This window comes from Takifugu flavidus, chromosome 5 (genome assembly GCF_003711565.1).
Source record: "Takifugu flavidus isolate HTHZ2018 chromosome 5, ASM371156v2, whole genome shotgun sequence".
Lineage (NCBI taxonomy): Eukaryota > Metazoa > Chordata > Actinopteri > Tetraodontiformes > Tetraodontidae > Takifugu > Takifugu flavidus.
The window spans coordinates 7,192,498-7,217,886 of NC_079524.1; the positions used below are offsets into that span (position 1 = coordinate 7,192,498).

The 25,389-nt window shown below is 49.8% G+C and overlaps 2 protein-coding genes and 1 long non-coding RNA gene across 6 annotated transcripts; 1 reads left to right on the forward strand and 2 right to left on the reverse strand.

Moving 5' to 3' along the window:
* Window positions 1–5: 5 nt before the first annotated feature.
* Window positions 6–11,224, reverse strand: LOC130525448 (guanine nucleotide-binding protein subunit alpha-14-like). Of its 3 annotated transcripts, none has more exons than XM_057032244.1 (8): window positions 8,911–11,224; window positions 8,598–8,804; window positions 6,861–7,045; window positions 6,627–6,781; window positions 900–1,028; window positions 700–829; window positions 478–631; window positions 6–407 (listed from the first exon to the last, which is right to left on the reverse strand). In XM_057032244.1, exons 2-8 carry the CDS (start codon window positions 8,716–8,718, stop codon window positions 217–219), a joined length of 1,065 nt encoding a protein of 354 aa, XP_056888224.1. In that variant the 5' UTR covers window positions 8,719–8,804; window positions 8,911–11,224; the 3' UTR covers window positions 6–216. The 3 variants fall into 3 exon arrangements, with proteins under 3 accessions (XP_056888224.1, XP_056888223.1, XP_056888222.1); XM_057032243.1 differs by lacking the exons at window positions 6–407; window positions 478–631; window positions 700–829; window positions 900–1,028 and adding exons at window positions 3,302–3,703; window positions 3,774–3,927; window positions 3,996–4,125; window positions 4,204–4,332 and having other exon boundaries at window positions 8,598–8,765; XM_057032242.1 differs by lacking the exons at window positions 6–407; window positions 478–631; window positions 700–829; window positions 900–1,028 and adding exons at window positions 3,302–3,703; window positions 3,774–3,927; window positions 3,996–4,125; window positions 4,204–4,332.
* On the forward strand, window positions 2,286–3,264 carry LOC130525449 (uncharacterized). Its single transcript, XR_008950493.1, has 3 exons — window positions 2,286–2,327; window positions 2,412–2,486; window positions 2,562–3,264. It is a non-coding gene; the product is annotated as an uncharacterized LOC130525449 (long non-coding RNA).
* Window positions 11,225–11,649: 425 nt separating the features above from the next.
* LOC130525942 (guanine nucleotide-binding protein G(q) subunit alpha) lies at window positions 11,650–23,438 on the reverse strand. Of its 2 annotated transcripts, none has more exons than XM_057033257.1 (7): window positions 22,668–23,438; window positions 15,774–15,958; window positions 14,407–14,561; window positions 14,185–14,313; window positions 13,957–14,086; window positions 13,528–13,681; window positions 11,650–13,275 (listed from the first exon to the last, which is right to left on the reverse strand). In XM_057033257.1, exons 2-7 carry the CDS (start codon window positions 15,918–15,920, stop codon window positions 13,085–13,087), a joined length of 906 nt encoding a protein of 301 aa, XP_056889237.1. In that variant the 5' UTR covers window positions 15,921–15,958; window positions 22,668–23,438; the 3' UTR covers window positions 11,650–13,084. The 2 variants fall into 2 exon arrangements, with proteins under 2 accessions (XP_056889237.1, XP_056889236.1); XM_057033256.1 differs by having other exon boundaries at window positions 22,280–23,438.
* Between the last annotated feature and the right edge of the window lie 1,951 nt (window positions 23,439–25,389).

A 25,389-nucleotide genomic window follows, 5' to 3' on the forward strand; every position in this document is an offset into this window, starting at 1 on the left:
TGGACTGATGCTACAGAGGTGGTTTATTGGGGAACAGGGTCAATGGGTCAAACACTCAAATCTCTCCACAGTAAAACAGCTACAGGTGGGTCACAGAGGAACACCAGAACCACTAATATCAACCACTAATCCAGATGACAGGATGATCCAGATGTCTGTAGGAACCAGATGTTCTCTCTTGGGCCTCCCACGGCGTCGGAGCGGTGCTGCTGCTCCTCACACCAGGTTGAACTCCTTCAGGTTGTGTCTGAGGATGGTGTCTTTGACGGCCACAAACACGAAGCGGATGTTCTCCGTGTCGGTGGCGCAGGTGAAGTGGGCGTACAGCGTCTTCTCTTTGTCCGGGTTTTGTTCCTGGTACATCTTCAGGATGAATTCTTGAGCGGCGCCTGGATCCTGCTGGGGTCCTGCAGAGGTCAGAGGTCGCGGCGTTAGGAATCAAAGCGGCGATGGCGGCGTCGGACCAAACTCACCAACCTGTGAACTCTGGGAAGTACGTGGCCAGGTGAGAGTACAGGATCTTCTCCTTCAGGATGTCCGTCTTGTTGAGGAAGAGGATGACGGAGGAGCGTTGGAACCAGGGGTAGGTGATGATGGTTTTGAACAAGGCCTTGCTCTCCTCCATACGGTTCTGAAAGCACACCCACTTATTAAAGCGCCATTTAACCAAACTGGAGTGTCGCCCACCGGGACTCGCACCTCGTCGTCGCACTCGGACAAGACCTGGTCGTACTCGCTGAGGGCCACCAGGAAGATGATGGAGGTGACGTTCTCGAAGCAGTGGATCCACTTCCTCCTCTCTGACCTCTGACCTCCCACGTCCACCATCCTGCCGTCACAGATGTGTCAGATTTCGGTCTAACCCACCCCCACCGACCGGGCGTCCCATCCCATCCCACCTGAAGATGACGTTCTCCATGTCAAACGGGTACTCGATGATTCCGGTGGTTGGCACTCGCACTCGGAGGATGTCCTGCAGGTCCGGAAGGTAAGACGGCTGGGCGATCCGATCCAGGTCGGTCAGATAGCTGAAGGAGCAGAGGTGGTTACATCATCATCATCCATCCATCCATCCACCATCATCCATCCATCCATCCACCCATCCATCCATCCACCATCCATCCATCCATCCATCATCCATCCACCCATCCATCCACCCATCCATCCATCCATCCACCCATCCATCCATCCATCCACCCATCCATCCACCCATCCATCCACCCATCCATCCACCCATCCATCCATCCATCCACCCATCCATCCATCCATCCATCCATCCATCCATCCATCCATCCACCCATCCATCCACCCATCCATCCATCCATCATCCATCCATCCATCATCCATCCATCCATCCATCCTCCACCCATCCATCCATCATCATCCATCCACCATCCATCCACCCATCCATCCATCCATCATCCATCCACCCATCCATCCATCATCCATCCATCCACCCACCCATCCATCCATCCATCATCCATCCATCCATCCATCATCCATCCATCCATCCATCCATCATCCATCCATCCACCCATCCATCCATCCACCATCATCCATCCATCCATCCACCCATCCATCCACCCATCCATCCATCCATCCACATCATCCATCCACCTCCATCCATCCATCATCCATCCACCCATCCATCCATCCATCCATCCATCCACCCATCCATCACCCTCCATCCTCCACCCATCCATCCATCCATCCATCCATCCATCCCCATCCATCCATCCATCCATCCACTCATCCTCATCACCATCCATCCACCCATCCATCCACTCCCATCCCATCCATCCACCCATCCATCCCACCCATCCATCCATCCTCCACCCATCCATCCACCCATCCATCCACCCATCCATCATCCATCCATCCACCCATCCATCCATCCCTCCACCATCCATCCATCCATCCATCCATCCATCCATCCATCCTCCACCCATCCATCTCCATCCACCCCATATCCATCCATCCTTCATCCCCATCCATCCATCCATCCATCCATCATCCACCCATTCCATCATCCATCCATCCATCCATCCACCCATCATCCCCTCCACCATCATCCATCCATCCATCCATCCACCCATCATCCATCCATCCATCCATCCATCCATCCATCCACTCATCCATCATCCCCACTCATCCATCCATCCATCCATCCACTCATCCATCCATCCATCCACCCATCATCCATCCACCCATCATCCATCCATCCTCCCACTCATCCATCCATCCATCCATCCACTCATCCATCCACCCACCCATCCATCCATCCACCCATGATCGTCGAGCACCGCCGACTTCGCATTGAAGCCAAAGTAGAAACCCTCCCGCCGTCCATAATGCTGTCGAAATCTGTCAAAATCTGCCGCTCACCTGTGGACTTATGTTTCCTTTTGAAGGAGAGAGTCAAGTCCGTCTTCCACGCAAAAGAGTTTGGGAAGATCATCAACTTCCGAACCCCCGAGATAGCCAAGGTAAGTTCAGCCCGTGAGCCTCCGCCAGCCCCTCGCCGCACACTCGCCATTAAATGCCTCTCGTCTCTCCCTCAGTGGGTCCTCGCCAAACTGGACGACGCCAGAGAGAATCTGCCCAAATAGCTCGTCCACCAGAGCGGGACAACAGTGCCTTTGTACATTGCATGCTGCTTTAGTGTAGGTGGAGATGAGCGGCGGAGCGTTGATGCCTGCATGCCGACTTAAGTGCATTTACATGGAGTTTACAACAGTATGAGTCGCTCGAGAAGAGGACTGAATGGAATAGAATCATTTAACCGGACAGCATCCACACCTTTAGCCCCCCCCCCCCCCCGACTACTGAGGTGCTATCAGACGAGAACACTGTAGCGCCCGTCACGCCGCACTGGATTATATGAAAGGGAAATTCTAGGCCTTCAGAACGTCTCTGCCGTCGGAGACTGTTCCGTGTCACTCCGACACGCCTGTTGCTCACTACGGGATTGGCGTCCGTCACTGCTGTACATGAATGCAACGCCTGTACATCTCAGTCACACTGGGTGAGGGCATCAAAGGGTGTAATTTTTAGATTTTTTTTTTATGTTTTATATCACACGTATGCAATGCCAAATATGCAGAGAAACTATGGGAAATGCCAGAGAATGGGAGACCGACGCTCGCTCCTACGGGAGGACGGGATGGGCAGGTCTCTACCAAGGAATATTTGTCTGTAATTGACGTTTGTCAGGAGAGCGCCCCCTGCTGTTTTCAGAAAAATAAAAATTGAAATGTCTCAAAATCCGACAACCTTTTTATTTGTTAAGGAAGCGCTGGACTGATGCTACAGAGGTGGTTTATTGGGGAACAGGGTCAATGGGTCAAACACTCAAATCTCTCCACAGTAAAACAGCTACAGGTGGGTCACAGAGGAACACCAGAACCACTAATATCAACCACTAATCCAGATGACAGGATGATCCAGATGTCTGTAGGAACCAGATGTTCTCTCTTGGGCCTCCCACGGCGTCGGAGCGGTGCTGCTGCTCCTCACACCAGGTTGAACTCCTTCAGGTTGTGTCTGAGGATGGTGTCTTTGACGGCCACAAACACGAAGCGGATGTTCTCCGTGTCGGTGGCGCAGGTGAAATGGGCGTACAGCGTCTTCTCTTTGTCCGGGTTTTGTTCCTGGTACATCTTCAGGATGAATTCTTGAGCGGCGCCAGGATCCTGCTGGGGTCCTGCAGAGGTCAGAGGTCGCGGCGTTAGGAATCAAAGCGGCGATGGCGGCGTCGGACCAAACTCACCAACCTGTGAACTCTGGGAAGTACGTGGCCAGGTGAGAGTACAGGATCTTCTCCTTCAGGATGTCCGTCTTGTTGAGGAAGAGGATGACGGAGGAGCGTTGGAACCAGGGGTAGGTGATGATGGTTTTGAACAAGGCCTTGCTCTCCTCCATACGGTTCTGAAAGCACACCCACTTATTAAAGCGCCATTTAACCAAACTGGAGTGTCGCCCACCGGGACTCGCACCTCGTCGTCGCACTCGGACAAGACCTGGTCGTACTCGCTGAGGGCCACCAGGAAGATGATGGAGGTGACGTTCTCGAAGCAGTGGATCCACTTCCTCCTCTCTGACCTCTGACCTCCCACGTCCACCATCCTGCCGTCACAGATGTGTCAGATTTCGGTCTACCCCCCCCGCCCCCCACCCCCCACCCACCGGGGCGTCCCATCCCACCTGAAGATGACGTTCTCCATGTCAAACGGGTACTCGATGATTCCGGTGGTTGGCACTCGCACTCTGAGGATGTCCTGCAGGTCCGGAAGGTAAGACGGCTGGGCGATCCGATCCAGGTCGGTCAGATAGCTGAAGGAGCAGAGGTGGTTACATCATCATCATCCATCCATCCACCCATCCATCCATCCATCCATCCAGCCAGCCACCCACCCACCCATCCAGCCAGCCAGCCATCCATCCATCCAGCCACCCACCCATCCAGCCAGCCATCCAGCCAGCCAGCCACCCATCCAGCCATCCAGCCATCCAGCCAGCCATCCATCCACCCACCCATCCATCCATCATCCACCATCCATCCATCACCCATCCATCCATCCATCCACCATCCATCCATCCACCCATCCATCCATCCATCATCCATCCACCCATCCATCCATCATCATCATCCATCGATCCACCCATCCACCCATCCATCCATCCATCATCCATCCACCCATCCATCCATCCATCATCATCCATCGATCCACCCATCCACCCATCCATCCATCCATCCACCCACCCATCCATCCACCCATCCATCCATCCATCCATCCATCCATCCATCCCCATCCATCCACCCACCCATCCACCCATCCATCCATCCACCCACCCATCCACCCATCCATCCATCCATCCTCCACCCACCCATCCACCCATCCATCATCCACCCACCCACCCACCCATCCACCCACCCATCCATCCACCCCCCACCCACCCATCCATCCATCCACCCATCCATCCATCCATCCATCCATCCATCCATCCATCCCCATCCATCCATCCATCCATCCATCCATCCATCCATCATCCATCCATCCATCCATCCATCCACCCATCCATCCATCCATCCTCCACCCATCCATCCATCCATCCACCCACCCACCCATCCTCCATCCATCCACCCATCCATCCATCCATCCACCCATCCATCATCCATCCACCCATCATCCATCCATCCATCCATCCATCCTCCATCCATCCATCCATCCACCCATCCATCCATCATCCATCCATCCATCCATCCACCCATCCATCCATCCATCCCCCATCCATCCATCCATCCATCCATCCATCCTCATCCATCCACCCATCCATCCATCCATTCATCCATCCATCCATCCATCCATCCATCCATCCACCATCCATCATCCATCATCCATCCACCCATCCATCCATCATCCACCCACCCATCCATCCATCATCCATCCACCCATCCATCCACCCATCCATCCATCCATCCATCCATCCCCACCCATCCATCCATCATCCATCATCCATCCACCCATCCATCCATCATCCATCCACCCATCCATCCATCATCCACCCACCCATCCATCCATCATCCATCCATCCACCCATTCATCCATCCATCCATCCATCCATCCATCCATCCATCCATCCATCCATCCATCCATCCACCCTCATCCATCCATCCACCATCCATCCATCCATCCATCCATCCATCCACCCATCCATCCATCCATCCATCCACCCATCCATCCATCCATCCATCCACCCATCCATCCATCCATCCACCCATCCACCCATCATCCATCCACCCATCCATCATCCATCCACCACCCATCCATCCATCCACCCATCCATCCATTCATCCATCCATCCATCCATCCATCCATCCACCCATCCACCCATCATCCATCCACCACCCATCCATCATCCATCCACCCATCCATCCATCCATTCATCCATCCACCCATCCATCCATCCATCCTCCACCCATCCATCATCCATCCATCCATCCATCCATCCATCATCCATCATCCATCCACCCATCCATCCATCATCCACCCACCCATCCATCCACCCATCCTCCATCCACCCATCCATCCATCATCCACCCACCCATCCATCCATCCATCATCCACCCATCCATCCATCATCCATCCACCCATCCATCCATCATCCATCCACCACCCATCCATCCATCATCCATCATCCACCCACCCATCATCCATCCACCCATCCATCATCCATCGATCCATCCATCCATCATCCATCCATCCATCCTCCCACTCATCCATCCATCCATCCATCCTCCCACTCATCCATCCATCCATCCATCCTCCCACTCATCCAGCCAGCCATCCACCCATCATCCATCCAGCCAGCCAGCCAGCCAGCCATCCATCCATCCACCCACCATCCATCCATCCATCCATCCTCCCACTCATCCATCCATCATCCATCCTCCCACTCATCCATCCATCCACCCATCCATCATCCATCGATCCATCCATCCATCATCCATCCATCCATCCTCCCCTCATCCATCCATCCATCCATCCTCCCACTCATCCATCCATCCATCCATCATCCATCATCCATCATCCATCCATCCACCCATCATCCATCCATCCACCCACTACTTGGTGGAGTCCGACAGCTGGTATTCCCGGCGCCGGTTGTAGCACTCCTGGATTCCCTCGTCCTTCCACAGACTGCCGATGGCGGACGCGTGGTCTGGGTCCAACTCCTCTACTTTGTCCACCTCCACCTTCAGGACTTCGTCCGCGTGTCCCTGTTGACAACCCAGAACAGAACCCATCAGAACCCATCCGTCCTGGCCCCGGGGGGCACAGCACCCATTGTCCCTCTACCTGGTTCTGAGGATCAGAGAAGGACAGGCTGAGCGGCACCATGGCTCGCACCATGGTCTGCATGGACATGTAGATGTTCTGGTAGACCAGTTTGGCGTAGCTCCGTTTGTCCTCATCCGTGTATCCGCCTCCGTGGATGATCCTCATCTGTTTGATAAAGGTGCTTTTCCCGCTCTCTCCGGTACCTGTTGCACCCAGAAAAACACCGTTCTGGTTAGTGTGACAACAATATTTTTATCTTTTTAATTTTTAGGGTAATAAAGGCAGGTTTGGTCTTCCCAACAAGGCTCCCATCATGGTTTGAATCGCTTACTGTGATTCCAAACTAAAAACATCCTGGAGGGATTTTCACCAACAGAAAAAACAAAATCCAGCCATGCGGACGATATTTGTTTAACAAATGATGGCGAACGTGGGCCTGCATCTTCCCCCCGACCCGGCTGACCCTCGCAGGGCTGCCTGTTTTACATCCCGACTCCTCGTCTTTGCATCTCGGCAGCGCGGCTCCTACGAACCTGCTGCATTTGAATGCATCTGGTTTACAAGTCAAGGTTCTGGGAGGCCCGGCCACGAGAGGAACCCTGAGACGTCACGATTCCCTGCAGCCGTTGCACTGAAGAAAGCAATGGGAAAACGGGAGAGCCGCAGGGCTCTCACCTCGCCACCTTAGTGTTTCTCTTGTTTTTGACTTTTTCTGTCACACTGTTCCTGTAGCTCTGAGGCTCCTACACACACTCGTCTGCGTTCAGTATTCCTGTTCCTTTTGCTCTCTAGAGCTCTGCTACATGATCTCTAGTGCAACATTTCCCTACGACACTTTAAATCCGGTCAGGCTGAAGAGGCAGGAAGTGACCTTTCTCACACTCCCACTCTCCCTCCCAGGCTGTGGAGGAGATCCAAGGAGGCGCTCTGACTCGAGTCATCTGTGAAGTTTAATATCTGCCACACGTCTGCCATCTGCCACCGAAGAGGAGGAGGGTTGCGGCTGTGGGCAGCAATCTGACCCTGGAAAAGCTCTGGCGGAGACGGACCCACAGCTGCCGTCCTGCACTGGCACCATTTGCATCACATTTGCATGAGGTGAAGCCGCACCAGCTAGTTCTGGCTTTCAGATACGGCGGAGCGTTACCGGTGTTGATGTGGGTTTAAAATAAATGACTCAGGGAGTCCGTGGTGTCTCCCTCTACGTTCAGAGATTTGTGTGCACAGAATACACAGTTAAAAGAAATAAACAGGGAATAAAAACCCCAGGACAAGCAGAACTAGCAGTGGATCCCCTCTTCACCTTAGTCTCTCCCAGTGCTCCACTTAAACAGGGCATTTTTATTAATTATGGAACCAAAAACATCCAACAAACGCGGCATCTTCAGTATATGTGCCATTCCCCACGTCAACAAGTATTTCCTAGCGTTAAACGGACGGCTGCACGGCCCCACGCTCAGAAGGAGCGAGTGGAGATGGGTCATGGAAGGACCACAGGTCCGGCCACCTCACATCTTCTCAAAATATGGTACATTTGCTCAAGCTTGGTCTGTTATTTCACCTGTTCTGTGTCTTCACTTCCAGACCAGGACTAGTCCAGGAAGCGCTGTTTACAAAGGACCTGACTTATTTAGTTACTTAGAACAATAGTTAAATGTGCCTGTATGGGAACGTTAAAGCCTAAGAGGGGGGCTTCAAACCAGTTTAACCCCTTTATGACCTGGCGTCACTGGTGTGGGCCTTGAGGATGCTCACCTAAGAGCAGCAGCTTCAGCTCCCTGCGGGAATCCTTCTTGTCCTTCCGCAGCTGCTTCTCGATCTCCTCGTTGATCCTCTGGTTCTCTCTGTCCTCCGCAGACGCGCAACACCCGGCCATGGTTCCCCCTCCGCCTGCTCTCAGCGCCGCGCCGCTTCACCTGTTGCCTGGCTCCAAATTCACAGAGGGCAGGTGTCACAGAGCATCTTTAAAATAAATGAATGAATAAAATAAAGGGGGAGAAGGAGGCAATCTTCAAAAGAAGAAGAAAGGGAAGTTTATTGAGAGATTAATTAATGGCTAAATAGATACAGCAGCTGACGGATGCGGGTCCAAACGGTGCAGCTGTCCTGGATAAAGCTCCGCGCTTGATATGAAGTGCGCGCGATCTGGTTGGAATATATCCTCCAGGTGTTCCAGGAGGGCGCGGCCAGAGCTGGACACACGGGATCCACTGGGAAATTGGGAAGCAGGCGGTGATTATTCCACACGGCCGTAATGAGGAAATCAACGAAGGGCGACAGATGGATGCAAGAAGCAACCAGGCCCGTGTGTGCGTGCGTGCGCAATATGGAACCAATATGACCGGAGTACATCAATTCAATCCCAGTAAAACGAGTCCTGGGCTACAAGGAAGAAAAATTAAAATCCTGCTTTGGTCGCGGTGTGGCGCAATTACTAAACGAAGCCGCTAGAGGGCAGAATATTTCATAATTACAAAAAGAATGAAAACTATTAATAAAATCTGAAAAACACGTTAATAAAATACGAAAATAACGATACCTACATAAAAGTTCATGTGTTTCAGTCTGCAAATTAATCACTATTGTGAATGCCTGCTAGACTAATATAGTTACACCGTTAACTACCTGATCTTCAGAAAGAATATTGTTTAAAAACATAAAAGATGTCAGTTTGTGCCAATGGAGCCTTAAATTATTAGGATAGATAATGTGACAAGGTTACAAGAAATGACACACAGCTTGGGGGCTTTTTTGTGCAATTTACTTTCTATTTATCCACACTGGTGTCCTCTCTTTGAACAGCATTCTCAGTACATACATGTTTGAGAAGTCCAGACTATCATCATGATTGCTTTGCAACATTTACAAAAACAGTAAGACTCAACATGTTCTCATCAGCAGAAACAGTTATAACAAAGATTTCACCTTTCTCTGGAGTTGAATTGAAGGTCAGAGAAGGTCTGGCTTATGAAAAACCCGATCGACCTTTCAGAGATCAGAAGGTCAACACGTCAATGGCGGAAAAACAGAGAATTAATGAAAAAAAGGGGAGGGGGTGATGGGCGTCTGTGGGTGTTGCTTCTACTTACGACAACAATGGCAAATATGTAATAAAGGTAATTTCATGAATGTAAACAACCCAGCTCTGCGCCGGCCAAGTTTCGCCACTCCGTTTCAAATGTTTCAAAAGGCTTTGCATATTTAAAAACACTCGGATCCCCTCTCAGAAGCGACTTCACCCAGCAGGCTGCTTGGCGATACGCCCGGGGAAACTGGTGTTGGAACATAACGCAAAGATCGGATCGGTGTCCCGCTGTAAAAGATTTACACTTTTAAATACAAACACGGCAGGTTTGTCTGGAAAAAAGCATTCATCAAGCAATTAAAACAAGTGACGCACCTCCGACAGGCAGCACACAAACGCATCGTCTTAATATGTCACCTGACTTTAAAAAAAGAGAGAAAAATCCAAGTACTTTTGACTAGAATCATGTTGGAAAAACAAAACCAGGGTTGGAAATACATGACAGCATGTTAATAATACTATCATCAGTTGAAATGCAGATGTTTCCAGAGTCTGGAGGTCAAAAAGCCCGAATATGCAAAGCCTTTTTTTTGTTTCTTTACTCCCCAGGCTGACTGCAGTCCTCCAGTTCCGGAGTTACTGGATCCAACAGCTCACGTTCCTGAAGGTCCTGCCAGGAGAGCAGCCGAGACTCAAACCCGGCCCAACAGGAGCAGACATTTCTGGTCTCTGAGCCGACTCAATGTTTCGGCTCCTCTCTCCACACTGGGCTCAGAGCTGCGTCTGCGGCAGGATTTTCCCTTTAATCAAAGCAGGAACGGTGCAACCGGCCTTCCGACCAGGGCGTGGCGGCGAGTTACTGATTAATGCAACTGCAGACAGGCGATATTCTATTTAACCCCGAGAAGTGTGAACGTCCAGCTTCCAAACACCTGGCAGCGAACCCTCTTAGCAAAGTGATCTTAAATCGCCCCCACCACTGCGAACAGGACTGGAGCTGAAGCAGCTGGCTCCCCACTGAGGGCTGGTTACCCGCCAGGCCTCGGCCCAGACCGCGCCATCATCAGCGGCGTTCCGAGGCGTTCCGAGGCCTCCCACGTCTCCCCGTGTGTTCCTGCGGGGCTCGCCGGGGCACAGAGCCTCCAAACGAGCTTCTGGGCGACCAAAGGGGCGTTATTGGCTGCACTTCTCATAAAAACACGCACGCCGTGCACGGAGCTCCAGAGGCACAGCTTATTTCAATAAGGCAATATGTACACGTGAAGTGTTGCGTAATGTCTACGTGGTCGCTTCATAAATAAAGTAATACTGTACATTCTAACAGAGTGGTGGCGATCACGATGGGGCGGGGCGGGGGGGGGGGGGGGGGGGGGGGGGGGGGTCGGTGAAAAGAAAGCACCTGGAAATGTACCATTCTAATGAGGCCAGACATCATGTGGCGTGGAGTTAAAGAGAAGAATGGGGGGGGGGGTTACACGCAGGGGCTGCAGCAACAACCGGTGAAGAGGGGGAGAAGAATCACGAGGGAATTTAAAAATATAGATGTACACATGAGTGGGTGGCGTGGTCACACCTCTGAGGCCAGTTAAGAACTAAACCATCACAATTAAATATCTGACTTTAAATATATATCTTTAAAATGGAATGATCTGCTCATTTATGCACTGCTCCATCATCGTCGCACCACGTTCCTCTTCCTGCAGCCGAACAATGGTTCTTTGCCAAGAGGGAAACTCAAAATTTACATTCTCCTCTTAAAAAAAGAAGCCATAAACAAACAAGTTAAGAATATCTTTTCTTCCAAAACTGAATTAGCCATTAGACGTACAATACAATTACATAGATACATATTTTCAATACTGCACATTCAGTCTGCCCAAAAAGTAATGATTACAAAGCCAACAAAGTTGCTGCCATATATATAGAGATGTATGTACAATGATTATAGCATCCATAATTGCACTATGCCTCAATAAATGGAAATTACAGGCTTACGTTTTCAGGAATAGTTGAAAAAATACTTAATGTTGCCATGGGAATGGGTGTAAATCAGAGGGACCAATCAGAGAGCAGAAGGGCTAACTTTGGTACAAACATCAACACTGCGAGTGTGTGGTTCCGTCCCACCGGCGCGGTGACGGCGCGTACCCTTAAATCATTCACATCTCCACCGCCAGCCGGCCTCCAGTGGGAGGAGCCTGCGGCCGCACCTGCGGGCGTGGTCAGACAGTCTGAGCGGGGGCGGCCACCTCCTCTCTGACCTCCCGGCGTCAGTCCGAGCTGTGGGGGGCGTTGAGTACCTCGAGCCCCGCCGGAGCGAGCCGGTCCGTCGATGCATCGGGCCTCAGGCCCTCGGCACTTTCCAGCAGAGGGGAAAAAACAGCGGAGTCGGGCGCTTCCGTTGTTTTGGCATCGATAATAAATACACGTCCTCCCAGGATGAACTCATCAGAGTGGCACCGTTGAACATTTAAGTCCCCCCCCCACTAGCTCTGCAACAGGTCAACACTCCTATAAGACAGTTCCTGGACCTGGACGCAGGAGAGCTCCAGAACCTCCCCCCAAACACGCACGGCGTGGACGCCCTCCCCCCCAACAGGCTGGGACAGACCTCGTCACACGTGCTCAATTTTAAGAGGTCAGTGCAGCGTCGGGTCCCGGACTGGAACCTATTCGGAATCAGCCCAAAGAAACGGGGTCAGTGTAGGCCCGGTATAAGCCACCGGGTCAAGACCGCCACGTCAAAACACCAAAAACCGACCTGGCAGGTGGGATGAGGATACGAAAGAAACAAATTAAAATCCTCCTCGTTTAGAAAAGGGAGGGGTGAGAACGTGGCCTTCATTCCACCTCTTGTGTATCAGTGTGACCGAGAAGAACGAGGGAGGAAAAAAAGCCCTCAACTCTTGTGCACGTCGGAGCTCCGTTCATTAGGTTGGAAAATAAAGGAATAAAACGTCACGATGCACAAAGCTGGGAGACGGGGAGGGCAGCAGCCCCTCCTCCCCCCCCAAACTCCTCTGCAGATTTCATTAACTCATTAAATAGCAAGACAACATCGACGTTGCTCCGCTCCAGACCCAGGAGGTCCACAAATAGCAAATAAATTAGGATTTACGCAACCACTGAATTTTTTTTTTCCGATTTTCTTTTCCTGTGTGTTTTCCGGTGCACCGTCCCACACGGGTCCGTGCACGGGTCCGTGCACGGCCTGGCTCTACACCAGGTTGTACTCCTTGAGATTGAGCTGCAGGATGGTGTCTTTGACGGCGGCGAAGACGAAGCGGATGTTCTCCGTGTCGGTGGCGCAGGTGAAGTGGGAGTAGATGATCTTATCGCTGTCCGGGTTCAGGTCCACAAACATCTTCAGGATGAACTCGCGGCCCGCCTGGGCATCCCTCTGCGGTCCTGTGGGGCGGGAAAGAAGGGCGCGCTCGTCACGAGGGCAGAGGCCAGGCTTTAAACGCTTTAAATCAGAAAGGAACGCTGAAAAATAGGTGAAGACGCATGTGTTCTGTAGTATCGCTCGATGTTCAGCTGACGTAAGCAACGCGGGCCGGGCCGGGCCGGGCCGGGCCGGGCCGGGCCGGGCCGGGGAAACTGCAATTTCCCACACTCTGTGAGACGTTTTTTTCCGCTGGCGTTTTCGATTTTACTCACCGTCATACTCCGGAAAGTAGTCGACCAGATGAGAGTACATGATCTTCTCCTCCAGCAGGTCCTTCTTGTTGAGGAAGAGGATGACGGAGGAGTTCTGGAACCAGGGGTAGGTGATTATCGTCCTGAACAGAGCTTTGCTCTCCTCCATTCGATTCTGCAGAAGAGGGCGAGTCAGAACCAGTTAATCACGTCAATAAATGCACTCCTTTATCACTCAGGGAGAACTTCTGAATACATTAATGTATATTTTAGTGCAGCAGAGAGGAAAAGGCTGACTAACGCAGCTCCAGGAGTTCTGCCTAAGCCTTCTGGGATCAAGCCCCAGACAGGACTTTGATAATCCGACACGACGCTTTGACTAAATGCTCATAAATATTTTGGCGAGTTTCCTCGCGAACTCCTCTGACTTCACGTGGGCGTTTCATTCACCTCGTTGTCCGATTCCACCAAGACCTGGTCGTACTCGCTGAGGGCCACCAGGAACATGATGGAGGTGACGTTCTCAAAGCAGTGGATCCACTTCCTCCTCTCTGACCTCTGACCTCCCACGTCCACCATCCTGTCAAGGGGAAGAGAAACCAGTCCCGGCGAGTCCGTTAATGCTGGCGTCACATGATCAACCCTGGAAACTGTAGACCAACAGCAGCAGATAGAAACCTGAACACAACGCTCTGCAGGTCAAACGGGTACTCGATGATGCCCGTGGTCGGGACTCGAACCCTCAGCACGTCCTGCTGGGTGGGCAGGTAGCCCGAGTCAGCGATCCGGTCCAGAGCGTTCAGGTAGCTGCAGGACAGAGAGGACAGATCAGCGCCCACTAGAGGTGCTTTATCTTTGTGTCCTTAAACCACAACCACAGCTCCACGTGCATCTACTCACTACTTAGTGGAGTCAGACAACTGGTACTCCCTCCTCCGATCGTAGCACTCCTGGATTCCCGGGTCATTCCATAAGCTTTTGATTGCGTCCACATAAGGATTCTGGAACATGCTGATCTTCTCGACATCCACCTCTCTCACGATGTTGGCGTTGGCCTGAGGGGAGACAGAGGCGGACCGAGTCAACGCGCGAGACACAAACACGCTGATTTAATGAACCCTCAAACTTTCCTTCCTAAAATCAATACAAGTTGTGTAGATCTAGTTATCACTTTTATATCTTGGCCCCTCAGGCTCCACACAGACCTATTATCTGATTCCCAGTGGCTCCATTAAAGGGGAAGTTCTGCTGTCCCAGATTCCCATTAAAACTCCCCCGTGTCCCACAACAAAAGATAAATATCTGCTCGCCGGGACCTAAATGAACTAAAACAAAGCCGCCAGTGTTGCACTGGATATAGAGAACAAAATGACGACGTTGCGGTTTTCCAGAAATGAAGAACTGGTGAAGACCGAGTGTCTGTCCACTCTGGGTTACGTCTCTGTTCCCCTGCTGGGCCCCGTGCCGTCTGTAGCTGTGGCCATGATTGACAGGTTTCATTTTCACTTCCTCTGTAGCAGTGAAGAGGCCTGCTCCCGCTCCAGCTGTAGACCCACTGACGCCGCAGCAGATTATTGGGAGCTGGCTACGCTTCGGATGGGGCTTACCAGCGTGTCACGAACTGGGGGAAATCTCTGCGTCTCCCTTTCCTTCAGGCAGCCAGAGCACACGTGCACGCCGCTGAGCACACGCCCAACGCTGTGAAGCTGCTCCTGCAGCCGCGCCGAACCCCCGCTGCTCTGCTTTCACTGCCACCCCGTTCCTGACTAACGGAACGAGCCCGGGAATCCACCGACTCTGACCGCTCTCCTGGGATCAAACCATGGGCCATTTCCGAAGGTTCTCCTTGTCTTGCGTGCCAGGGCGCCGCGCTGCATCTACCAAGTCCCCTCCGGGCGACCCCCCACCTCTCAGAAAGGTTTCAGCAGCACCGTTTGGAGCGAGGCCGTCGGCTGTCAGCTGTAATGGACCGTGATGGCGCTGAAAGCTGCGCCCACTTCCTTTCATTTGTCACTTCGGGCGTCCACAGAGGACTCTTTGTTGAAGCCGCGCGTGACCGACCGCGCACGAGAAAGGTGAAGCAACAGTCGACTCGCGTTCGTGTGGAAACGTGCCGGATAAAACGGACACAGGAAGTGTCAAATAGGGACAGGAAACGGTTACGGCCGGCTGCTCCCAGTGATAGACGGCGCAGCAAAGATAAACAAGGACGACTGGCTGTCACTCTTCACCACTGTGGTTATTTCTGTGTCCAACGGCCGGTTTACCTTATTGTGCTCGTATTTGTAGGGGATCTTGAGCGTCTCGGCGGCGCGGATCATCGCCTGCATGGACGTGAAGATGTTCTGATAGACCAGTTTGGTGAAACCCCTTTTGTCCTCGTCTGAGTAGCCGGCGCCGTGGATAATCCTCATCTGTTTGATGAAGGTGCTCTTCCCACTTTCCCCGGTGCCTGCAGACAAACGGGCAGTCTGGGTTATTCACTGAAAACAAAGCAACACACGCATCCCCCTGTGTCAGAATCTGTGGGTCTAACTGAGGATTTAAAAACACCCCCCCAATAATACAGCATTAAACATTAATTACAGCTGCCAGGATCTGAGAGGCCTGCGTCGATAAACGGATGCTTTCCTTCCAACTGCCAAACAACTCTTTGGAATTAAAAAAGGGAAATAAAACTGAGGCAACTCTGCCACAGTTCTGTAAAAAAATAAAACTATATCTGGGACCAAGTGGCAACATGGGCAGGGACCACTGACAAAATGCAGAATTAAATGTTTCTAAACTTCCAAAGGGAGTGTATATTTGCTGCTCTCTGCTTCACTGAAACTCTTGGCAGCGGTCTGACTTTACCTCACCTCTAACTCTGGCAGGAGGGAGTGAGCGATTGTTTTACACAGCAGCCGCCGCATACCAGGGTCACACACACACACACACACACACACACAGACACACACACACACACACACACACACACACACACACTCCTCTGCACTTTACCACCCAAACAGCACCGCTGCAACATCAAATCCCACTTTTAAAGTAGAATGATCCATTTAGAAGCAGGAAACCATCATTTATCTGTGCTCTTTTAGCCAAAACTCCTTTAAATAATAACAGGAGTGTCCACTGTTGGAACACTGTGATCATGTGATTTACAGTAATAGATGTTGTTGCTCATTTCACCTCCCGTTGTAGATCCAAAAGTAAACACATTTCCAGTGTGAACTGAACTGTTTTGCTGTTCCTTTCTATGAGGCTGCCATGTTAGCGTTGGCTAATATGAGCTTTTTAAAAATGCCGCATTAGTGGTGGTGTCGCAGGTTGCTATGGAAATTAATCATGCTCCCGCTGGAACTTTCCACAAGTGTTTGGCATGAAAAGCCTGAACACCTGCATTTGTTATTTGATGTTGTGGCACATATAGAACACTTAAATATAAAAAGATGGTCTCAGCTCTGTTATAAAGCTGTAACAGAAAAGAGTAGCAGAAATGCACATTTATTACATGCACATTATTACAATGTCTGCATGTGAGATAATTTATATTTATATTCTTGAGCTGAAATCAATGACAAATAACTGCACACAGTAGAAAACGCTACACATTTTGTTGGGATGCCCAACAACATGGATGTGAAACATCCACCTGAGCCAGTAAAGGCGGGGGGGTCACATGGCTGCCTGCTTCACGCCCCCACACGCTCCGTCCACCTATAATCAACTATTGAATTAACCCCGGCGACGGCTGGCGCTTAGTCACCGCGCGCTGCCAGTGATGTTGCACAAGAGTTAATGACTTACAGCATCCACGCTAAAAATAGACACATTCTATTTTTCAAACAAGCAAAGCGCAAACTTCCAATCAACTGTGCCGGTGTGTTTTTGGATTTGTGTGGTTCTGATGTCGCCGCCGCTCAATCGCGGCAAAACAAACAACAAACCTGAGATCCTGACGGAGAAATGGTGGGATGTCCAATAACACATTAAATAAACCGGTGCTGCGATGCTGCTGCTGAGTTTTAGGCTGCGAAACTCGACGAGATGAATCACAAAACAGATGCTGTCAGAGGCGGAAGGTGTATTTGACATGCGTCCTCTGGAGACACGTTCATTTGGCAAGATGAATCAATGAGCTGCCTTCCAGCCCCACAATTATTAGAAATGAGGTAACATGGCAGCAGACGGCCAAGTCTTCCCATGAGGTGCTGCGTCACAGCTGGATTAACCAGGTATCTGAGGTGGGCCTGGTTGGCATGACTCATTAGAGGTAAACATGTCTGGTCCAGCTCAGAACAGGTGACCACAGCCAAAGGAAGCTGAGCCCTGAGCTGTGAGCAATCCCCAGTGTCTTTAGATTATACAGTCCAAATATAAGGACAGTCTGATCAAACCTCTGGGAGGATTTAAGCCTGGAAACTCAAAGCATTTTAATATTCAGCTCTGCAACGCACACGTGTGAAGTGGAGCCGACCGATTCTGTACGAAGAGTCCGTTAAAATTCAAGGCGAGTGTAGATGGAAATCAAAATATCTGACGGGGATGTGAGATTTTGCTGGGCTACACGTGTTTCACATGTCGGTAAAGGTGGTTGAGGGGCTGTGCCTCTGATCGCTGCTAGAGAGCGGAAACAGATCGTTCTTTGGGTCTTGGGATGTCACCCGACTACCAGGTTTCTCTCTAGCGGGCGCGATGCAATATGGCAGGTATAGAAACGTCTTGACAAACACATGAATTCGGAGGGACGCCAGAACGTGAAGATGCAACGTAGACGCCTCCAAATCAGGCAGATAAGTTACGGGCTGTGGCATCTGGTACCATCAGAAGAGGAGTTCCAGACCAGACGCAACCTCTGTGGACGCCGGTGGACTCTAGACTGTCATGAGACGGTGGAAAAAGTTTTGCCTATTACGACCCACTATTGCATTTGAATTTTGGACGCACACACGGCTCCTCCCATGCTCCGGGGGCAGTATAACAATTCAAACCATCTGGCTTTCTGAGCAAGCAACAACAAAAATGCTACTAATCTGTGAAGAAGCAAATGTTTCTGACTGGATTTAATGGAGAACAAATGTGGAGCACATTCTGGATGTAACGGCATGGACACCATACGGGACTAAGCCCATGATGTAACTCGGCTAAAATGTCAGAAATGTTTCGCCAAAGCAGAAGATATTCATCAAAATCTAACATTGGTAAGCTAAATGTGTCTCCACAATGGCGAGATCTTCATTTTAAATCAACTATGTGGACCTACAGAGGCAAAAACTGCACGTTAAGTGGCCAAACAGAGGTGAACCACACAGACCAAGTCAACATATATATTTTTTTTAAATTTGGCTTTCAGAAAGTATGTCTAAAAATGGCCCATTTCCCAAGACTCTGGAACACACCACCGCATTTCGGTCCCGGCACAGAAGAGCGGGCTGCTGACCCGTGAGGAGAGCAGAGGGCCCCCATACAGGGGTCCCAAAATACTTCACCCGGACCCCAATGTGATTACTGCAGAGCGCCATCATGATGTGTGTGTCAGTCAGATCTAGAGGCCGCCTCCCTGCAAATCACAACCCCTGAAAAAGGAGTCCAGGATTCTCCTGTGACTTAATCAAACAGACTCATCTACTGATTAAACAAATCACTGGCTCAGGAATACTAATCCTTTCTTCTAATAAGGGACTCGATGTGTATATTGACGTTATTCGATGAACTGACTTCGTAACCACACACCGTTTTGGACGGTTCTATCCGTCTAAAGGGGTTTGGGGCGTTGCTGCTGGGCAGGCCCGTGATTCATTCACTGAGGTCTGGATGTATGAAATTCCACATGGCAATTCTTCTCTTCCAGCTCCTCAGAGCTGTAAATTGAGCGTAAAGGCGGTCACGCCTCCTCCTTCCTTTCATTAGACACGTCATTCCTGCGCGTGTTAAATCAATTCAGTGTGCAGCTTCGTGCAAGCACCAGCGCTCCCGAGTCAAATGCAGAGGCACGATTTTAATAAAAACCCGTTGCAGCCGGGCATCCACTCATGCACTCGCAATGTAAATACGTGCACATGTGCAGCGCCGTCTTCTCGTGTTGCGCAACAGCGGCGAGATGCAGTTTGCGTCCTGTCTGCGCTGCAAGATGAGATAATTCCGCGCTTCGTATCGCCGCTCTGCTAACTGGGCTGCGTTCATAGAAGGATCATACGACTCTTCAGGGCTTCCTCTCAAACACATGCGTTTGTTAGAACTTTACAAAAGAGTTCGCACAGCTTTCGTTCGCCCGATAAAACCGTAAAGAGCCGCTGCAGATGTTTGAACAAGCATCAGGGCAGAGGTTAGAGCTGAACTATATAGATGTGAGACTCCTCCAACACGATGCCTCCTTCACTCACGTGACGTCGCTACTTGTTGTCTTGGACCGATTCGCCTCAATTTTTCTAGGTTTGTCTCATAAACTAGATCCTCATGTCTCAGGAGGGTCTAACAGTGCTGTGCCACTTTTGTAGCAATTTCAAAAATCTATTTAGCAAACGAGGTCAGACGTGCGCGACATGAGGCGGCGATGCAGCTCAAACACAGCACACAGGTCAGCGGACAGGCTGTTTGAACCATCGGCTCTCCAGGAGCCACCTTACACCTCTTATCGTAGCGTAAAGTTATTAGAAAGAATTTAAATGGAGAGTCAAAATGGTCGTCTGGGATTTGGAAGGATGGGATTGAACTTTTAAATCAATAAGGCTACTGGACGAGACGTTTCAACTAGTTCATCAAGGTCACGTCCCTAGTTTCCGCTTTATTGCCCAACAATACATTGTACTTTCATTTTCATTTGGAATATTTGGATTTTCTTTTTGTAAATGTTCACACTGAGCTCTTTCTGGAAGGGTGAATGAGGGGCTCCACTTTATCTCATCTTGAGCCAAGTGCCTCCAACCTTTTCATATTTCATACGACACTGTGGAGGAACAGATCAGGCAGCGGACTGTGAAAATGATCACTTGCTGACTAAACACACACACACACGCACGCACGCACGCACACACTTCTCCACAGAAGCCTGGTGGAAAGGCAGTCTGATTTAAATGGAGCCTGTGGTGAATCTATAAAATTAAATTACATTTTATTATAGAGGTTTGCCCATTTACGATTCAGCCTTTTTGGATCATTTCGACTAAAGTTCTTCCATTCATGAAAACAAGCACTAGAAAGGAGTTCCACCTTAACCAGACTAGTGAGTTTAGTGGCCTGCTTCGCTGATTAAATCCACGTGACTGACGGTTATCAAAACCCAAGTGTTCCATTATCTTAAGGAAAAAGAGTGCAAAGAGAAGCTTCCGCACCGTCGGGCCGTTTTAAGAGTCCGGTCCTTTGGAGAGTTACGGCTTCGTCTGCTGAGCTCCACTCTTGGCAGAGAGAGGGTTCAATGAAAAATGCAGTAATAATTAACTTTGTTGGCAATCTAAAGTCATTTACTGACCGTACACCGACCGTAGGACAGCACTCCCATCACCTTTCAGTTTCATTTCTCCATCCAAAAGTCACACATATGCTCGCCACATGCAGGAAACTGATTACAACACGCTGACGCAACCAGTCCACCTTAAACGATGGCGCCCTATAGCAACAGGATCCATTAGGCAGAGACCATAAAGAATTTGCATGTAAATAGAATCATTCTTGTCTATGAGCCATCAAACACGAGGACTACGTCTGTCAAATTACCATACGGTTAATTGTGCACAGGAGTAGAAGGTTTGACGTATTAGAGGGAATAACAAAAGTTAGCAGAAAAGTCAGGGATGGATGTTTGCGCAGGCCTAACGACAAAGTCACTGTGTATTAAAATCAACTGGAGTGTGACCAGAACATAATATTTTGCTCCTTGTTAACAAAGGAGATGCCAGCTGGCTCCATCATATCCTGTTAGGGAGGATTCGTTACACAGTTCAGGCCAGCCAGAGGTCCGAGACTACCGTCCTACGTGTTTCCAGACTCAGCGTCTGGCTGCTATGAACCACCATCTCCTCAGCACATTCTCGGAGTAGCGGGGAGGGGGGCAAAGGTCTCTGGCGCCGCCAACTGTGGTCATCACCCCGGTTACATTTAAAAAAAACAGGACAACCTGTTTTCCTCCTAGATTTTCTCCGGCGTGACTAATACATCCTGATAGGCATGTTCAATCCCACCGTGCGAACATACACAGGAGCCAATATACACAAAGGATTAAGACATTATGAATCATTAATTATGGGATTGGTGTCAACACGCTGATTCACAGTGGGACGGCTACAGATGATTCAAAACACACATGAGAGTTTCTAGGTGGGCATACCATCACACAAGCTTCCATACATGCTGAAACAGTCCCTAGTCTGCCTCTCACACACAATCATTGCCAGGGTTAGTAGGTGTTGAGCAGCAGCAAAGCTTTGCTCAGTTCCAATAAAACGCTAGACTTTGGTCACACCGTCAGGATGGGACCAATAAAAGGGCCCAGGAGGTCCTGGAGAGGGGAAGGGTCAAGACTGCAGGCCCTCAGAGTGTCTGGGCATTAGAATGTTCCTGACCTGTCACAGCTATTTAAATCAGGTGTTTTTATTTCACCCACAGCTGGGGGCAGGGGGGGGGTTGAGCCAAACGCTGAGATTTCAACCACCCACTCCCCAACTCCACTCAGGTGGAAGTCCATTTAATAGATGCTCATTTGTCAATCTCACCCCACCCCTGTGACACTTCTACCGGGGGGAATTTGCTCCTGACCCCCTTTTCTCCCCGTCGAGCTTACCGAGAAGCAACAGTTTCAGCTCCCGGCGTGCATCCCTCTTATCCCGGCGGAGCTGCCTCTCGATCTCGTCGTTGATCCGCCTGGCTTCTTTCGCCTCCTCGCTGAGGCAACACGCCATTATGGATTCCAGGGTCATTCTCTCTCCTTTAGAAGCACAGACTTTACGCCCTTTCTTCCTTCAATGGCTCATTCAGATGTCGGGAGTCACCGGAGTAGAACAAAAGAGAAAACGGGCCTTTTGGGAGCCAAATAACGTCCTCATACAGGCCCCGGCTGGGGTGGAACAACGTGCGATCGCCCCTTTTAAACCCCCCCCCACCACCCCAAATAAGAACCAACAGCAGATTGTGCTGGGGAAGGAAAAATAGATACTTGGCAAATGACCGACCCCCAGCTCTTGCACGCTTTATGGGCCTCCCCACAGCTTCCAGACAGCGTCCACGAACATCGGTGCAGTCTTGATTGGTATTATGTGCTTTTCCTTCTGAATGCGATCAGCGGATCCGGTTAAGACACATCCTCCGCGCTGCTCCGTCTGATCTCGTTAAGCGTTCCCGTCCGCGGCCGGACGGCGGCTCTTAAAACGGCCCGACGGTGTTATATCCCCCCCACCCCCCCAATTAGAACAAAAACACCAGAAAATCTCCTGCCTTCAACTTATGGTCCGTGGGTGTTGGCAACGTGAAAAACACATGCGTAGAACTGTGGGTTATTTTCCAGTGGCTCGACTCCCGGGCGTGGTAAGGCAGAATATGGCGGACTTTCACTCCAATCCGCTAGGCTGGGATACAGTACAGTTATCTCCCTGGGTCTGTCCCCCCCTCCAAAAAAAGCAAGGAAAGCGCATAAAATGTAGTAGCTCGGCCGGAGCTCTCGACGGAGGTATATCCCAGCTTGCGTTGCTTGTTTTTTCCCTTTAAATTTTCTTTCCAAAAAGCGACCGAGGCTGTTGAGCGGGGTGAGTCGGAGCCAGTCCCCGCGCTGCCGCTGCTGCTTCCCCGCTGCCAATCTTCTTTTCCTCGCTTCTCTTCATGTATTTTTATTACAAAGGCCGTCCACTCCTCCGCTGGCTGGGTGACGTCGGCCTCCCATCGACTGACCAGGGAGGGTGGGGGGAGTGTCACGTCAAACAAACGCCACACTAGGATTTACACCCCAACCTGTGGAATGGATGTTTATGAATGGGGATGTTTGTGCAGCCTCGTCTTTATCAATAAAGATGAAACCGTTTTTTTTTCCAGGCACAAGAAGAAGCAGTTGTGTTTTTATTTATCAAGTGCTTCGTCCAACTGTTAATCGATCCCCCCCTTTCTAAAAATTGAATTTTTGTATAAATCGGTTGTTTAAAATGTAAACGGAACCAATGATAGGAGTGATCGACTCGGACGCCATTTTCACTGGACCCGCTGTGACGGATTCCTGTGACTCACACCTGAACTTAAATTCCTCCGATTCCAAATCGAATTTGCATAAATGTTAACACATATTCGTGTACAAACTACGCACTCGGCTATTGTGGGTGTAAACAAACCGGAAGAAACGGGTCACGTATTGTGTGGTGGTGAAAGAACAGACGCATGTTGCTCTTAGAAAAACAACAAACAAACAACCCATCCAAACATGCAAAAAGCCCTCAGTTAGCTAGCTAGCCAAAGTTAATATTCAATGTGAATCAACCGGTTCCAACAGGTTGAGTGAGTTTGTTGTAGGGGAGGATAATTGGACACTGAGCACACGTTTATAAGTTAGTGAGGACAAATAACGTTGCTGTTTGGTTTAGCATAACTTTTATTGTGGTGTGTGAAGTTGGGGAGCCTCTGCATTGACTCACTTTATCCTTTCGCTGCATGTAGTTGGAATCAAGGTCATCTCACACAGGTATTGAGCAGTGCTGATTGCATTCTAACTAAGTGCCCAATTTAGGCCATTTAAATGACATCATTCAACTGACTGTAGGCTTAAGTGCATGTAATGCTTTTGTCTAAATCCAGCTCATCAGGGATGCTCTCATGATGATTTCTATTTGGTTCTTTTTATCTATGGAAAAGATAATATGACCAGACTAAACTCCAGGGAAATATGCTATGAAAAGAAAAATTGGTTCTAGTCGAATTCAGTTTTCTGCAGGGACCTGTCTCATTTGTCCCATATTTTTTTTAGCTCAGGGATCTAACCTGTGTCTAATGAAAGACAGTCGCTCCCTGTAGAGGGACATCCAGGCACAGGTCAGGAGCATGTTCAGCCGGTGTGATCCTCAGCATAATCAAGACTCCCATTTCAAAAAGTCAGTCAAAAATAATTACATTCATATTTAAATTGGAAAGATTTAATCAAAGGACAATTTGGCATTTTGTCCAGTTTTGACTCTTTGAGTCTGGCTTGCTGGCCTTCTGTCACCAATGGAAGTGTTGATGGTGAAGGTGATTGTGAGTGCATGCATTATTGCCCATACTAACATCAGGGGTGCTCACGTGTTGTGTCTATCAGAACTTTAAACCACAGTGAGGATGATTAGCATATATATGTATATTTAGCTACACCTAGTTTTAATATCACACAATAATTTGGAAACTAATTGTCAGTCAGTTAATTGTCAGTTGGCTTGGTCTTGTTTTTGTTCTCAGACATGCACCCTGTCCTGCTTTTGCGTTGTTGCCAGAACTCTTGGGATCATTGTTATTGACTATACTGAAGTATATAACCTATATGTCTTCAAGCACTGGGAATTTTAAATTTGAGCCCATAAACTAAAAGAATGACTAAAGCGCTCAATACCAGTAGGCCTGTCCTGGTGGTTCATCTCCACTGTAGTGTCCAGTGCTTGATTCACGTGGTTGTTGCTAGGGTGTCATCTGCTGCTCAGTGTGGTCTTTATAGGAAGTCATCTTTTACCTTAAAATGAGCAGTGTTCAGTCTAAGAACCTACATCCCGGATACAAGTCTATTGTTACGGTTCATATTAAAACGAAACCTGAAATTCAGCTCGGCCTCATATGTGCTGTGTCAAGTCTGCTGAGCGAAATTCTATTATTATTATTATTATTATTATTATTATTATTATTATTATATTATTTTTATTATTAGTATTAGTAGTAGTAGTAGAGAAGTAG

Bases quoted from the DNA above. Each gene is read 5' to 3' on its own strand.
- LOC130525942 (XM_057033256.1), bottom strand. From the start codon at position 22,415: ATGACCCTGGAATCCATAATGGCGTGTTGCCTCAGCGAGGAGGCGAAA. The intron at 13,682-13,956 runs GTGAATGAAACG...CCTCTTCTGCAG, and splicing joins TGGTGGAATCGGACAACGAG to AATCGAATGGAGGAGAGCAA. The intron at 13,276-13,527 runs GTGAGTAAAATC...CCCGCCCCACAG, and splicing joins CTACTTTCCGGAGTATGACG to GACCGCAGAGGGATGCCCAG.
- LOC130525448 (XM_057032244.1), bottom strand. From the start codon at position 8,718: ATGGCCGGGTGTTGCGCGTCTGCGGAGGACAGAGAGAACCAGAGGATC. The intron at 6,782-6,860 runs GTAGAGGGACAA...GGTTGTCAACAG, and splicing joins TCTCTGATCCTCAGAACCAG to GGACACGCGGACGAAGTCCT. The intron at 632-699 runs GTGCGAGTCCCG...GTGTGCTTTCAG, and splicing joins TGTCCGAGTGCGACGACGAG to AACCGTATGGAGGAGAGCAA.